The sequence below is a fragment of the Poeciliopsis prolifica genome, unplaced genomic scaffold, assembly GCF_027474105.1.
Source record: "Poeciliopsis prolifica strain line A6 unplaced genomic scaffold, Auburn_PproV2 SCAFFOLD128, whole genome shotgun sequence".
NCBI classification, from domain to species: domain Eukaryota; kingdom Metazoa; phylum Chordata; class Actinopteri; order Cyprinodontiformes; family Poeciliidae; genus Poeciliopsis; species Poeciliopsis prolifica.
Window position 1 is genome coordinate 358,040 of NW_026562503.1, and position 15,818 is coordinate 373,857.

The 15,818-nt window shown below is 49.4% G+C and overlaps 2 protein-coding genes and 1 pseudogene across 2 annotated transcripts; 2 read left to right on the plus strand and 1 right to left on the minus strand.

The window, feature by feature from the left end:
- Nucleotides 1-1,131: 1,131 nt before the first annotated feature.
- LOC129355244 (mamu class II histocompatibility antigen, DR alpha chain-like) lies at nt 1,132-3,784 on the minus strand (annotated as a pseudogene).
- Nucleotides 3,785-4,612: 828 nt separating this feature from the next.
- LOC129355245 (mitochondrial 2-oxoglutarate/malate carrier protein-like) lies at nt 4,613-8,598 on the plus strand (the record flags this gene model as incomplete). Its single annotated transcript, XM_055024771.1, has 9 exons — nt 4,613-4,821; nt 5,316-5,468; nt 6,106-6,223; nt 6,288-6,373; nt 6,447-6,537; nt 6,615-6,705; nt 7,297-7,396; nt 7,533-7,584; nt 8,071-8,598. Coding segments are annotated over 9 exons (1,056 nt in total), but the record flags the coding sequence as incomplete, so codon positions are not given.
- A 3,232-nt stretch (nt 8,599-11,830) lies between these two features.
- LOC129355247 (profilin-1-like) lies at nt 11,831-14,031 on the plus strand. The gene is made up of 4 exons (XM_055024775.1): nt 11,831-11,958; nt 12,055-12,196; nt 13,387-13,579; nt 13,701-14,031. Exons 2-4 carry the CDS (start codon nt 12,056-12,058, stop codon nt 13,796-13,798), a joined length of 432 nt encoding a protein of 143 aa, XP_054880750.1. The 5' UTR covers nt 11,831-11,958; nt 12,055; the 3' UTR covers nt 13,799-14,031.
- The last annotated feature ends 1,787 nt before the right edge of the window (nt 14,032-15,818 follow it).

Here is a 15,818-nt window from a genome sequence, read left to right on the forward strand (position 1 = left end):
TTGGCTCCGATCTGCAGAAACCTCATTATTTTATGAGTAATTATCACTTTATGTTTAATACACTGAAATTAAACTTCACTTTAGCTTTTTCTTCTACTATCTTTAAGTTGATGTGCAGCTTAAAGTAAGAAATAACATGAACACCAAGTAGCTGCAGCTTGGAAATAAAAGCAAAAGAGTTTTTCTTCACATGCAGATTATCTTTTGATAGCTTGTACAGTAAGAGGTAAATAACAGAGCAGGAATCTTTAGATGTGGTCCAACAGACCCGAGTCCGGCCGATCAGTCTCTGGTTCCCCAGAGAGCTGATCATGACCTGATGTCCTGAAACAGACCTGCAGGACAGCGCCCCCTTCAGGCCTGGAGCTGAAGACCCCTGTCATTCTACAATTGACTTCATTTACGTCTCTAAAATGAATTGGATCATTCACAGTGCATCATGATAAACTATTATGTCAAGCACATGCCAGAGATTCTCAACCCTAAAGTCGACGTCAGTATTTAGGAAACTGCAGAGCTCAGCTGTTTCTAAAGAGTCTACTGAGCTCTGGATACCAATCACAGATTAGATCCCAAACACCCACTGTGAGCGCCTCCTGCTGTCTGGACCAGAACCAGGAGGATCAGGAGCAGAGAGGGACCCATTCCTCCAGGTCAGGAGACAAACTGAGCCAGCCGGAGGAACTGGTACTGGAAAAACCAGAACCACACGTCACGACCGCCGTGTCATGTGTTACCTGGCAGACTGATCTCATACAGGATCTTTTTCTTGTTTTTTGTCGTGTTAAACTGAGAAACTGAGATTTTCTCATCTTATTTTTGAACAGATTGTGTTACAATCTGCACAATTAAAGTTATGTTTCATTAAAACAAACAAAAATCCCATAACATTAAAGTCCAGGAATCAGATCTTTATTTTAGACACATTAAGCAGCAGAAAAATGTGAATCTGTTTGCTTCATCAGCAGGTTGAGACATGAAGATGTTCCACCTGAGAGGAGATCTGAACCCAGAAACAGAAAACCAACGATCAATACAGAGTTCAATGAAAACCATCATGTTATAGGAATGAAAGCGTAACTTTTTACACACACTTAAAAAACTCAAGAAGTTTTTTAAAATAAGGTGGAAGGAAAAACTCTGGGATCAGATCGGGTCTGAAAAGAACAAACTGCTCTTTCCTCATTGATCTACACAAACCTGTTGAGTCAGAAATGAATCGTAAAGAAAGATGTAACTGCAGCATTGATAGATGCTGCAGTTTCTGCTCTACTGTCTAAAGTTTCATTACCAAGAACCACAAACCATTTCAGGTTCAAATGTAACACAGAATAATTAGTACATGTTTCCTAAACTGTGTATAAAGTGACAGCTTGGTTGATTCTGAGCAGAACAAACTGAGGAGCAGAAATTCAGTTTTTAGGGAAACATCAGCGTGAAAATGTGAAACAATCCAGAGGATTGAATATGAGCTTCAGATAATATGTCTGGTAAAGATCAGTAACATGGTGCCAATCAGCTCTCTGTCCCCCTAACGAGGAAGAAAGTCCCGACCGCCACCCCAAGCAGACCCACGATGAGACCGACTCCACAGAACGCCGCGGGTCCAACGCCAGGCGGAGCCACTTGCACTTCAACATCTGGAGACAGAAAACAGAGACAAGTCGCTGAAAGCTTGTTGAGCTGCTTCTCTCTACTGCAGTCGTCTCAAACTTCAAAGTGGGTCCTGGAGGGCCGGGTGCATCCTAGAGGTTTTAGTAACAACCTTCTCAATGTTCGCCTTAAACCTCTAAGGCCTCATTTGATCCAGATGTGTTAAACCAGGGAGAGACTAAAACATGGAGGATGCCGGACCTCCAGAACCACTTTGGGCTCCACTGGATTAGACGTCTCTGCTTCAGCACTGGGTTCCAATGCTAGTTCACTAGCAGAGCTGGACTGCATGAGGCAGCTCAGCCCTTTAATTCAAGTGTGTAGAAGAATGGATTCATCTAAAAGCTGCAGGCTTCAGTTTGAGACCACTGGTCTAGTTAAAGGCCGCTCACCCCAGATTCTGGTCAGTGGTTCTTTCAGGGCTGGATGTTCCACTGAACAGCTGTAAATGTCTCCCAGCTGAGGGACAAAGTGCAGCCTGGAGATCTGGGTGAAGGTGTTGTCTTCGTTGGGAAAAGGAACGTTGATGCTGGTTCCTTCAGTCACTTTGTCTCCGTTTCTGGTCCAGGAGACGTTGACCGGAGCCGGATAGAAACCAGAGACGTGACAGACCAGGATGTTCTTCTCTCCCAGCTCCACAACGTTAGCCGTGTAGAGCAGGCTGGTTGGAGGATCTAAACACATGCAGGATCATCTTAATCATGAGCAGAAGATCATGTGGCTTTAACCAGATCTTCTCCAGTCTTCCTCAACCACATTTGAAGATCTTACATCTGGAGTGCTGGTTCCAAAGATTTCCTTGCATACAAGGAATTTGATTGGCAGCAACTATATCTGAGTACCGGCCCATAGATTCCTCCTCAGACAATCAATATTTCTGTGTTCAAACGCTACGGACCAAAATGTTTTACTAATTGTGGTGGAAAACCACAAACACAACAACTTGGACATCAATAAGCAAATCAAATGCAGAAGAAGCTGCACACCTGAAGGTACGCAGACAGAACTGTGGTCATTGGAGAGATGACCACAGATCCTGCATGTTCCTGCACATATTCATGGACCCAAAGGAGACGCAGCTTAACTGGAACCAAACCAGACATTAACTGGCCAGTGTGAGTCTTAACAATGGAGCAGGAGTTGCATCTGACTGTTTGGCTGATTTCTGTTGTTTTCTACTGATGTTAGCAGAAATAGTTGGTTGATGATGATGTTGGTTGTCTCCCTACATCAGAGCCGGTCTCCTGTAACTTTTAGGCGTCTCCCTGGTCCAACATCTGTAAATGTAAATGCAGTCTGGTTCTCCAGAGTTCTGCTAATGACTCATTATTTGACTCAGGTGTGTTGAAGTAGAGATGCATCTAAAGGTTGCAGGAGAATCTGGAGGCCTGGAAGTTCCCAGTCCTGCCCTATATTATATGGATTTATATCAATGTTTTGATGCACTGTATTGTACCTAATTTTTAGAGCCCTGAATGTCTTAAATTTTGATGCATTTGTTCGTTTTTACTTGCTGCAGCATCACTTTCCCTTTGGGACTCTAATAAACCTGAAGCTGAAGGGATTAGAGATGCTGAAGCAGAGCGTTCCATAATCTGGATTCAACTGTACAAGAAACAGCAAATGAGGATGAAGTCAGATTAAACAGAGCTGATGGAGTAACCAGAGGTCCAAACGTTCCCACACTCAGTCCATTCAGTCTGATCTAAACTTGTTCCCTAGCAGGAAAGGAAGCAGAGTTGATCTTTCCTCACCAAGTGGATCAGGGATGTCCTTCAGACCAATACGGATAATCTTCAGGTTACTTTTGCAAACTTGTTGCCCCACAGGAAACTTGGATGGTTGACAAAGTCCGGCAGGGTATCAACTCCTGTCTCATGAATGAAGTCAGCGTGCCAAGCCTCTTCCCCATCCAGAGTCATCATGTTGAATCCATCCGTGTCTGAACATGCAATGACCCGGAAACTGTCATGTTGAACTGAAAGGAGAGCAGAAACAGAGCTTTGAGTGATCAGTCTCAGTAACCAGCCTGGATGAGATTTTTACCATCAGCAGAAACACAGAGCAGGACGCAGAGCAGCAGCAGCTTCATCTTCTGCTTCATCTTCTGCTTCATCTTCACCTGATCTGAGCTCAACTCACCTGAATCAGTCAGAAACTCTCCACCCAGCAGCCAATCACAGCGCAGTATTCAGTGACGTCATCAGTAGGTAGGCTGACGCTCCAGGCTGACTTCAGTCCTGTAGGTTCTGCTCTCTGATTGGTCAGACTGACTGGACTCCACCTCCTTATCTAGACAACCTTATTTCAGAGAAATATCAGCTGTTGATTTACTGTTGATTTCAAATGAAGTCATTAATGAATTAAGTCTATTTGTTTTCATCCACTTGTTAATAGTGTCTTTTTTACATTCATTACATGATGTAATGTGTTGGTGATGTGAAGCAGTAGGTTAGGTTAGCATAGTAAACCTGATTTGACTTTGCTTCAAATAACAGCAGCGCCACCTAGTGGTGAATTAGGAAGGCAACAGGCCTTTCCATTACATACACAAAGACACGTCCTTTTTATTAAATAGTGAAGTACATTTTAAAACATGTCGCTGGATTTTTAGATATGTTACAAATTTTAAATTCTATATTTAATTCATTTTTATATTTTTTATAAAAATAAAATGGGTTGATGGCAGCAGCGCGTATATATGTCAAATAAATATTTTAATAATTTAATATTTTTTTCCTGTAAAGGTGGATTTCTCAATAGTTTGATAATACAATTTAAAAGGACAGTGAATCACACAGTAAACGAAGCAAAACACTCGTTTCTCTTCGTTCATTTTCGTGTCCTTGGTCCTCTTCTCACTGATTGGTGCATTTATTGCTGTGCTCTTGGCCCCCGTATGCTGATTGGCCCGCTGGTCTCCGTGTTGTCCCGCCTCGCCTCCTGATTGGCTCGTGTGTTTCGGAGCGTTCGCGTGTTGCGGCTCCAGCAGAGTCACCTTGCTCCGGCCGCTGCCGCTGCTGCTGTTCTGGGGAAAGAGCAGAGGAACCGACCGGGCCAGAGGCGACAGGAAGGCTGCTGGCCACCGACCGAACCGGGTCGACATGGGGAGACAAAGCCGAAGACCTCTCCGAAGGCCATAAAGTTCCTGTTCGGAGGTCTGGCCGGGTAGGAGCTGCTGCTAGCCGTGGTGCTAACGGGCTAATGTCAGGGGTCAGAGGGCGAAGAGGAGCCGCTGTGCTGCCAGGGGCAGATTGACCTGGTTATGATTATCATTACATGACCAGATTAATGTTAGCTTGTCTCCATGTTGGTGTTGGACTCATGCTAGCTGCTAACGGCTAACGCTAGCTGCAGGACCGGTGTTCAGATTAAATCTGCTGCCCGGGAATTCAGGTCCCGGTGGTTCTGATCCGATGAGAACCGATTTACTGGCCACGACCAGAGGCGCTGATTGGATCAGAACCTCCTGACTGGTTCTGCTCCAGGAGGTTCGGAGTCAGTGAGATTGGTTCCGACCTGCTCCAGCAGAACCACCTGACTGCAGGGGATTATCAATGCTTGCTGTGGAACCAGCAGAAAGGTTCAGGTTTGCTCAGTAGAACAGAACCACCCAGTGACCCACAAGGCCCGGTTCTGATGGGACCCTCTCTGTCCTGCAGCATGGGGGCCACGGTGTTCGTCCAGCCGTTGGACCTGGTGAAGAACCGGATGCAGCTGAGCGGCCAGGGAACCAAGGCCCGCGAGTACAAGACCAGCTTCCACGCTCTGTTCTCCATCCTGAAGAACGAAGGAGTGGGAGGCATCTACACCGGGTCAGTACCACCAGACGGGTCCAGACCGGACCGGTCTGCTGGATCAGGACCAGAGGAAATCCTGTTATCCTCCCAGCAGCGCCAACTTCCTGTTTCATTCGCCTACATCCATCCTGTAGCTTTTGATTTGATTGCTGATTGGCCGGCACCGATAACTGATCACTGATGATGGACTTTATTGAGCTTTCAGTAATCAAATAAAGTTTCACAAAGCAGTTTTTAAATGTTCTGGTTTGAAGATCATTGAAATTTTTAAACTCCACATAGTTAAAGACGCTCAGTGCTGTGAAAAATGAGGTGGAATCTCCCTTTGGCCGTCTGTCCAATCAGAAGTCGGCTCCATATTATCCAGTGTGTTGATGTCATGATGGATGACAGGAAACATTAACAGCAAAGCAACAAACCTTCTTAATAAAGTTTTCTTCAAAGAGATTGTACGAGTGACTACTTAAGCATGCTAGCTGCTAGCCTGTCCAGAGCTAATGCTAGTGAGTAGTCTCCTCCTCCTTAGCGAGCACCGGCCAATCAGCATTCAGATCAGGAGCTTCAGGATGGAGTCGCCCCCGCTGGACGGTGACATGTCCCTCACATGGTATGGAGACGTGTCCTCCTGTCCTAACTGAGGTCGTCCTCTCAGCCTGTCCGCAGGGCTCCTCCGCCAGGCCACCTACACCACCACCCGCCTGGGGATCTACACCATCCTGTTTGAGAAGATGACCGGAGCCGACGGACGGCCGCCCAACTTCCTGCTGAAGGTCGGATCCTCGGAACCAGTTCTGGTTCTGGTTCCTTCAGGTTAACCTGTGGCTCCCCCTGCAGGCTCTGATAGGGATGACGGCCGGCGCCACCGGAGCGTTTGTGGGGACGCCGGCGGAGGTTGCTCTGATCAGGACGGCTGATGGGCGGTGAGAGCTGCTTTCTGATTGGCTGCTCTGCTCTCAGGTGTGTGTGTGTGTGACATCAGGTGTGTGTGTGCAGACTTCCTGCTGACCAGAGGAGAGGATACACCAACGTGTTCAACGCTCTGGCTCGCATCACAAGAGAGGAGGGGCTGACCACACTGTGGAGGGTCAGTATGTCAGAAACAGGCGGAGGCAGCACCCCTCCCGTCACGTGACCTCAGCTCTGACCTCTGACTGTGTTTCAGGGTGTGTTCCCACCATGGCCCGGGCGGTGGTGGTCAACGCCGCTCAGCTGGCGTCCTACTCCCAGTCCAAACAGGCACTGCTGGACTCAGGTCAGAATCACACACTGCAAGCTAACCGCTAAGACACTGCAAGCTAACCGCTAAAACACTGCAAGCTAACTGCTAAGACACTTCAAGCTAACTGCTAACTTAATGCAAGCTAACACACTCTTGAGTCTGGTGTGTGTGTGTGTGTGTGTTTCTGTTGATGTGTGTGTGTGTGTGTGTTTCTCTTGATGTGTGTGTGTGTGTTTCTGTTGATGTGTGTGTGTGTGTTTCTGTTGATGTGTGTGTGTGTGTGTGTTTCTCTTGATGTGTCTGTGTGTGTGTTTCTGTTGATGTGTGTGTGTGTGTTTCTCTTGATGTGTGTGTGTGTGTGTTTCTCTTGATGTGTGTGTGTGTGTGTGTTTCTCTTGATGTGTGTGTGTGTGTTTCTCTTGATGTGTCTGTGTGTGTGTGTGTTTCTGTTGATGTGTGTGTGTGTGTGTTTCTCTTGATGTGTGTGTGTGTGTTTCTCTTGATGTGTCTGTGTGTGTGTGTGTTTCTCTTGATGTGTGTGTGTGTTTCTCTTGATGTGTGTGTGTTTCTCTTGATGTGTGTGTGTGTGTTTCTCTTGATGTGTGTGTGTGTGTGTGTGTCCAGGGTACTTTGGAGACGACATCTTGTGCCATTTCTGTGCCAGTATGATCAGCGGTCTGGTTACCACAGCAGCATCGATGCCTGTCGACATCGTCAAAACCAGGTGAGACGGCCGGGTCCAGAACGGGTTAGAACCTCCATCGGTTCTGATGCCGCACCATGTTTGGGTCTGAAGCGGTCCGGTTCTGGGATCTCCGGATGGTTCCAGAAGCAGCTGATTGGATCTTCTCTTGTTCCAGGATCCAGAACATGAGGATGATCGATGGCAAACCAGAGTACAAGAACGGCCTGGTGAGTTTCTGCAGCATGGTCCAGGACCGGGTCAGAACCGGTCCAGAACATCAGGGGCCTCATGGCCACATGTATGAATCTCGATGCGTCACAGAGAATCAAAATGGCCGCTCAGATTGTTTCCACGTCATCTGCTGACCGACTCAAACACAGAGGTCACAGCTGGCTGAGGTTTTCCCTCCTACGGGCTTCATGGTGCAGGTTCAGGGTTCAGGGTTCAGCTCCGGATGAGCTTTGATGCTCCAGGAAACATAGCGGCGCGGGGTCTCTGCGTGTACGCAGCGTTTCCACATGAGGCCCCTGGTTCTGCTCCTGGCATCAGCTGCAGCTGGGCCATTTGACCACTAGGTGGCAGCAGAGTCTCTGAGTCAGAGGGCAGGAAGTTGGTGCTACTGCTTCCTCTGGTTGTTTCTAAGTGTGTGTGTGTGTGTGTGTGTGTGTGTGTGTGTGTGTGTGTGTGTGTGTGTGTGTGTGTGTGTGTCTCAGGACGTTCTGATGCGCGTCGTGGGGAGGGAGGGCTTCTTCTCCCTGTGGAAAGGTTTCACTCCGTACTACGCCCGGCTCGGCCCTCACACCGTCCTCACCTTCATCTTCCTGGAGCAGATGAACCGCCTGTACAAGACCTACGTGCTGGACCGCTAACACACACACCATCACACACACACCATCACACACACGCACACACTCTGAGGAGGACGAGCCTCGGCGTCTGCAGGAGTTACAGCAGCTGATCCATGTTGTTTTTCTGCTGCTTTACAATAAAATCTCACCTGAGAGAAACTCAGTGAGGTCAGAGTTAAAGCTGAACACACACACACACACACACACACACACACACCACACACACACACACACACACACACACACACACACGAAGGTTAAAGTTCTCCTGGCTGTGATGTAAGCTCCGCTCACTGACATTTGATTATAAACCTGTGACCCCTGACCCCTAGCATCATGGTGTCACCTGGTTACCTTGATTACCGAGTGGGAAATAAAACGTTTTTATCCTCAGGTTGTTTGTCTGATTTACTATGAAGATTCATTCCTGATTCTCCGGATCAGAACCGGGTCGGTGGGTTCAGCTGCCGGGTCCAAAAGACTCCTGTCAGAACCTGAGGAGACAGACCGGAAGTACTGGATGTTTATCCTGCATGTGGACCGGAACCGGACCGGGTCTGAGGCCGCGCAGCTCCTGGGTCAGAGGTTCTGGAGAAGGATACAGAACCATGTTTCTGATCAGAACCAACATGGGCGCCTTACCTGGAGAAGCTGTGATGCTAACAGAGGCGCTAACTGGACTCAAACGGTTCAGGTTCTGATGGTCCTCCACCTCAAGACCCGACTGAGCGTCCAGGTTCAGAACCAGCAGCCTGGTCAGTGTTGAGCGCCGCTAGCTAAAGAGCTAGCTCCGCTAATGCTAACAACTATTTATTAACTATTATTATTAGCCATGCTAATGCTAACAGGCCTCACCGGCAGCCTTAGAGCTGCATTGCCTTCACTTTAATCACATTTTACTGCATGTTATTGGTATTTTGTGGCAGTTTAAAGGTTTATTGTTATAATTTGTCGGTAGTTTTCCGTCTGAAGGCGTCGCAGCGCTAAGCTAACCTCAAGCTAACCCTCAGCCATCAGTGGCTCACGTTCATCTGCAGGGAGAAACTAGAAATAATATAAAATAAAATGTTGGAAGCTATTTTCAAATCAAGCTCCATTTTGTGCAAAGAACCAGCTGGAAAATCCAGGCATCTTTTCCAAACAGGAAGTTTCATTAAAAACATTTAATTCATGTTGGATTAAATCTGTGACTTCAGACGCAAAACCACTAATATTTATTAATATTTATTTTATTGCATTTTGTACATTTTGGATATCTATTATTTCAACATATTTATTTTCAGTGAATTCAGATATTTTACAGAGTTTTGGGTGAATAAAGCGAATTAAAACTTTTACCAACTCAGCCGTCTGTGACGTAAGCGATACGTAGCGGGCTGAGCTGTGATTGGCTGGAGGAAATCACTGGTCTCACACTAAAGCGGGACAGGAAGTAGACTTTGAGCTGCAGGAACACAGAAAGTGAACATCTCTGCGTTTAGTATCAGAGCCGCTGTAGGTAGAAAACAAGGAGGCAGAAATGATCAGATTCTGAACCCGTGAAGGAAACAAACACATTAAACTGCTGGCAGTTTGTTGCATGACGCAGATCTGGATAGAAACAGCAGGTAAAAACTAACTGCTGTCCAAGTCGAGCATCAGGATGAAGAAAAGGAACAAAACCAAAACATCCCAACAAACTTGTTTCCGAAACACAAAGAAAAAATATCAGTGAGGCCTGAGAGCTGGAGATCAGCCGTGTTCAGCCAGCTAGCATAAGCTAGCATGGATTAGCACAGGCTAGCAAAGATTAGCTTCAGAAAGCATTAGATCAGAGGGTTTTATTGTCCCTGTCTGTCTGTCAGCTGAAGCCGATCAGACTGATTGATCATCACTGAACCAATAGACGCTCAGCCAGGAAGAATCCATGTAACACGACCAGAACCAGAACCCAGACTGCAGTCTGACAGACACTAGCAGCTTCTGAGCTCTGATCTACAGAGGAACCGTCGCTTCATCTGGAGGAAACACTGCAGCATGGTGGTGGCAGCATCATGCTGTGGGGCTGTTCTGACAGGATAATGAGGAAATATGGCAGCAAAGACTTGAGTAGGAAGCTAAAGTTCTGACCCGGATTGGCCCAGATGGATCCGCAGCTTCCAGAAGAGCTGGAGACAAAACGGCTGAAGGACAACAGAGACACCAAGTGCTGACCTTTGACCTCTGGCCTGTGGACACGTCAGAGTGAGGCGACCAACAGACCCGACCCGGTTCCATCGGTTCTGTCCAGAGCTCAAGTCTTCCAGAGGTACTGTCCTGCAGCCTCAGTCCAACAGACGGGGACCCGAGGACCGGACCGGACCGGAGGACGGGACCCAAACTCCAGTCACTGGGTGTTCTGGGTAAACATCTGGTTTCAGCTGGATGACCTTCATCAGAGTCTTCATCAGGCTTCTTCTCATCTTCCTCCAGCCAATCAGAGCCATTTTATTCTCCCAACAGGAAGTAGGGCTGGTGACAGGAAGTGGGCGGAGCCTGTAGAGAATCCTGAACCAGTTTCCCTTAAAAAGTGTCACGTGTGAACAGAGGATCTCTGAAGTGTTGACATGTTAAAACTAACACACACACACACACACACACACACACACACACACACACACACACACACACACACTGCTCTCTCACTGCCATATAAGGACACACACACTCTGTAACACACACAGTTCACACAGCAAAACGATGAACCACTTCCTCTTCACTCTGTCGCTTCAACTCTTTCAGTTTAACTCAGAAGACGGGTTCACCGTTACTGAGGAAGTGTGTGTGTGTGTGTGTGTGTGTGTGTGTGTGTGTGTGTGTGAGAGAGAGACACTTTCATCTCTGCAGGTTCTGCTTTAACCTCCATAAATGGAAACTGCTGCAGTCAGTCGAGCTCTAACTGGTTCCATCCAGAAACTGGATCTCAGAACAAATTGGACCAGAACCGCTGAGGCTGTTCAAATCCTCCTGAGTCAGAACCAGAACAGAACCGCCCGGCCCAGTGGAGCGGGTCGTGACCCCGGGTCATGGATCCTAAATCAGTTTTAAACCCTGATGGAGAGCAAAGGTCCATCAGAACCAGTTACTGCAGACTGGGATCACTGGTGGGTTCCTACTGGGTTTACTGGAGTCAGTCAGAACTCCTGCAGTGATAAAACATGAATCCAGATCAATAATCTGGATCATGATGAACAGCAACAAACCCAAACTGGTTTCCAAGCTGTGGGAACCAGTAGAACCAGAAGGTTTCAGCAGAACTTCAGACTCCTGCTGGTTTAAAGCAAACCTTGGACCTCCAAACCGGACCGGATCTTAAACCGGACCGGATCTTAAACCGGACCGGTTCTGATTGTGCCAACGATCTGGACCTCCTGGTGCCGGTCGGTTCTGGTGGATACCTGCTCCTGGTTCTGAACGGATCAGACTCCAGAACCGATTTGGTTTGGACTCTGCTGTTCAGGTGTTCTCCACCTGACCTCTGACCTCATCACCGTCCTTCCTCTGTCCAGCTGAGGGACAACATGGAGGCTGTCTCACTGAACCGTTCTACTTCCTGGTTCTCACTTCCAGGTAGGGCGAGCGAGAGAGAGAGAGAGGGGGGAGAGTGGGCGAGCGGCAGAGAGAGGGAGGCAGGAAGCGGGCGGGGCCGGTCCTATAAGAGACGCATCGTCTTCCTGCTTCTGGCATTTCTCTGCTGTCCTCCGTTTGCCTCAGACTCAGACTCTACCTGCACAGGTAAGACCACACACACACACACACACACACACACACACACACAGGCCCAGAGGGAGGCCAGACCTGGACCGTAACCCTGGCGACTGTCTCCATCAGGATGTCGTGGCAATCGTACATCGACAACATGAGGACGCCTGACCACAGCGGGACGACGCCGGTGGCAGAGGCGGCGATCTGCGGCACCGGAGCTGGACAGGAGAGCATCTGGGCCAGTTCCCCGGGTCTGCAGGGCATCACGGTGAGCAGAGACACAGAGACACTGAGACATGCAGAGACAGACAGAGAGACATGCAGGGAAACATGCAGAGACAGAGAGACACACTGAGACACGCAGGGAAACATGCAGAGACGCAGTGAGACACAGAGACATGCTGCAGTTCCTGTTTCCACTCGGCTCCTGCCAGAACTTCCTCCTCTGTCGGCTCCAAATCTCCGGGACTCTTTCCTGCTTCAGACGCCGCTGCTGGGGACAGGTGACCTCACCTGTCCCGCTGTGACCTCACTGGCTCCCGTCCGCCGTCTTCTGGCTCAGGGAGGAAGGAAGTTTGCGTCTCTGCATCGTCTTGAGCCGCGGGCGTCGCCGCTTCCCGCTCTGAGCCCGCCGCCTGATTGGCTGCTGCGATGGTTTGGAGGCATCTGCCGCTCACTTCCTGTTCGGTTGCTTCATGCACTTCCTGCTGCAGCAACCGGGTCGCAGCCACAACCGGGCGGGTCTGACTGCTGGTTCTGAGCCTGCAGAACCTCCCGGGTCCAAACAGATTCTGGGTTCTGCTTGCAGAGCAGGTCAGTCAGCGTCAGGCCCGGTTCCGCCAGGTTCCGGGTTCTGCTGCTCAGAGCGGGTTCAGCTGCCTTATAAGGGCATAGCGCCGAAAAGCAGCGAATACAGGAAGCTGAGACGATCACTTCTTCTTTCTTCACACACACACACACACACACACTGAGACACACACACACACACACACACACACACACCCAGAAAACAGGCCTGCAGGCTCTGATTCTCTCTGAGCTGCTTCAACATGTTTTCTCTTCATTCTAAACAGATTCACTGACAACATGACTCACATTAGAGCTCCATGTGTCTCAGTGTGTGTGTGTGTGTGTGTGAGTGTCTCAGTGTGTGTCTGTGTGTGTGTGTGTGTGTGTGTGTGTGTGTGTGTGTGTGTGTGTGTGTGTGTGTGTCAGTGAGCGGTATCAGCTCCCTGCAGGCCTGTTCTCTGATTGGCTGCCGCTACTCGTCTTCACATTCTTTCGTCTTGCAGCTGATTTTTCTCCAGTTGTGCTGTGAAGCTTAGTCTCTGATGAACTCGGTCCTGCTCACCTGTCCTGTTTCCTCACCTGCTGCCCGTCCTCGGCCCGGTCCTGGGTGGTGCCGTGCAGTTCGAGGAAGCTGGGAATCCGTAGCTCTGACTGTTTGTCTCCTTTCAGGCCGACGAGATCAAGAAGCTGGCCGGCAAGGATCGGTCCAGCTTCGCTCAGAACGGCGTCTACATCGCCGGGACGCGGTGCCGCCTGATCCGGGACCAGATGGACAACGAGCCGACCTTCGCCATGGACCTGAAGACCGCGGCCGACGCCGACGGCAACACGTTTGGAGTCTGCGTGGGCAAGACCAACACAGGTGAGCTTCCACCTTCAGACGTCACCTTCAGGTTCCTGAGTCACAATGTCTCACCTGTCCTCTGTCTCCACCTGTCCTCTGTCTCACCTGTCCTCTGTCTCCACCTGTCCTCTGTCTCCAGCTATCGTCATAGCAAAGGGCACTAAAGACGCCACTGGCGGCCAGATATCCAACAAGGTGTTCAGTGTCGTCGAACATCTCAGGAAAGTCAAGATGTAAATCCAACATGGCCGCCACATTCCCTCCTGCCTCCCTGACCCTTCGACCCCTCCCAGCTCCTTGTCCTTGACCTTCAGTCATCGAAGCGTCTCCTCCATGCAACGACCAATCAGTGACTGTGTGTGTGAGGGTCACCTGACCCGGCGCTGACCCGGCGGGTCAGGCTGGTTCTTCAGCAGGGAGCCAGTGTTACATGTTTCACCTGAACCCAATAAAGAGTCCTGTTTATTTTACCTGGTCTGCTTCTTTCACACACACACACACACACACACACACACACACACACACACACACACACACACACACACACACACACACACAGAGACACACACACACACAGAAACACACACACACAGAAACACACACACTGAGACACACGCACACACACACAGAGACACACACACACACACACACACTGAGACACACACACACACACAGAAACACACACACACAGAAACACACACACTGAGACACACACACACACTGAGACACACACACACACACTGAGACACACACACACACACAGAAACACACACACACAGAAACACACACACACTGAGACAAACACACACACACTGAGACACACACACACACTGAGACACACACACACACACTGAGACACACACACACACAGAGACACACACACACGCGCAGCAACATGGTTCTGTGGGAACCTGGTTCTCCTGGGTCTCCAGACGGGTCCGGAGTGTTTATGGACCGGCCGGGTTCTGATGGGCCCAGAACGGTCAGGGAGAAATATTTAACTACGCATTTTAAACTGAATGTAAAGCAAAAATATCTGCATCACGTTTATAAAAACCACCAGGAATCTCTGGATGCAGCTGGAGGAACAACGACAGAATATTTCCTGCTGCTAACTCAGTGCAGGTGAACTTTGACCTGCAGGGTCCTGAGCGGGTTTTTCACAGGTCAGCTGCTGCATGATCAGAAAGTCATGACAGGACGGGTTCTGCTGGTTCTGCTGGTTCTGTTGGTTCTGCTGCAGGTGAAGCTAAAGGCTCAAAGGTCTCCGGGTTTCTGCCATTTGCAGTGACTCCTCAGCCAGGTTCAGGTTTCTGCTGCAGGTGAACTTTGACCTTCTCTCTCATTAGGGACCGTCCTCAAAGTTCAGCTTCAGCAGGAACCGGGTCACTGCAGAACCTTCCAGAACAGAACCGCAGCCTGCTGGCTGACCTTTCTTCATCATCCTGGTTGCCGGTTCCGTCTTCTGCCGTTGTGTCCTTGAGCAAAAGGCTGCAGCCCAGAACCAGAACCAGAACCAGGACTGGTTCTGGTTCTGGTTTCAGTTTTTATTCCAAAGTTCAGATTCAGTTCAGCATTTAAATAAAATTTATTTTAAACCTGAGTTTCCAGGAAACTGAGGAATTGGACCGGTTCTGTTCAGGTTCTGTTCAGGTTCTGGTGCCGGTCACATCCAGACGGTCCCTACTGCTCTTCCTCCTCCTCCTCTTCCTCCCTCCGCCTATAAAACCTCTGACGGCGGGAGATCTTCAGCCAGACGGAACCGGACCGGAACCGAACTCCTCTCTTCTTCAGCCGTCAGGTGAGTCCGGCCAGAACCCGGTTCCGGTCCGTTGCAGCTCTTCCCAGCTCCTGCAGGCTTTTATTTTGAAAGGCCGCCGTGTGTTTAAGCGAACCTGCAGTTCGGAGACGTGTGGTGTCGGTGGGTTCTGGTTCTGGTTCATTTGGACCCGGTACCAGCGCGTTGTGACTGAAGGTCACAGAGCTGCACAAACAGCAGGGGGCGCAAAGTCCGGACCCGCTTACCGAGCCACTCCGAACCGATCCGAACTCACTGAACACACAGCGACCCGATCAATGCAAACCCAACCGATCCGAACCGCTCAGGACGGGCCTGGAGCAAACAGAACCGGAACAGAACCAGAACGGGTCAGAAAGATGGTTCCGGTTCCGGTCCGCTCAGCCCGATCAGACAGCAGTGATGCTCAGGTCTCTGATTGGATAAAAGAGATCAGAGGTTAAAGTTCACAGGTCAGCA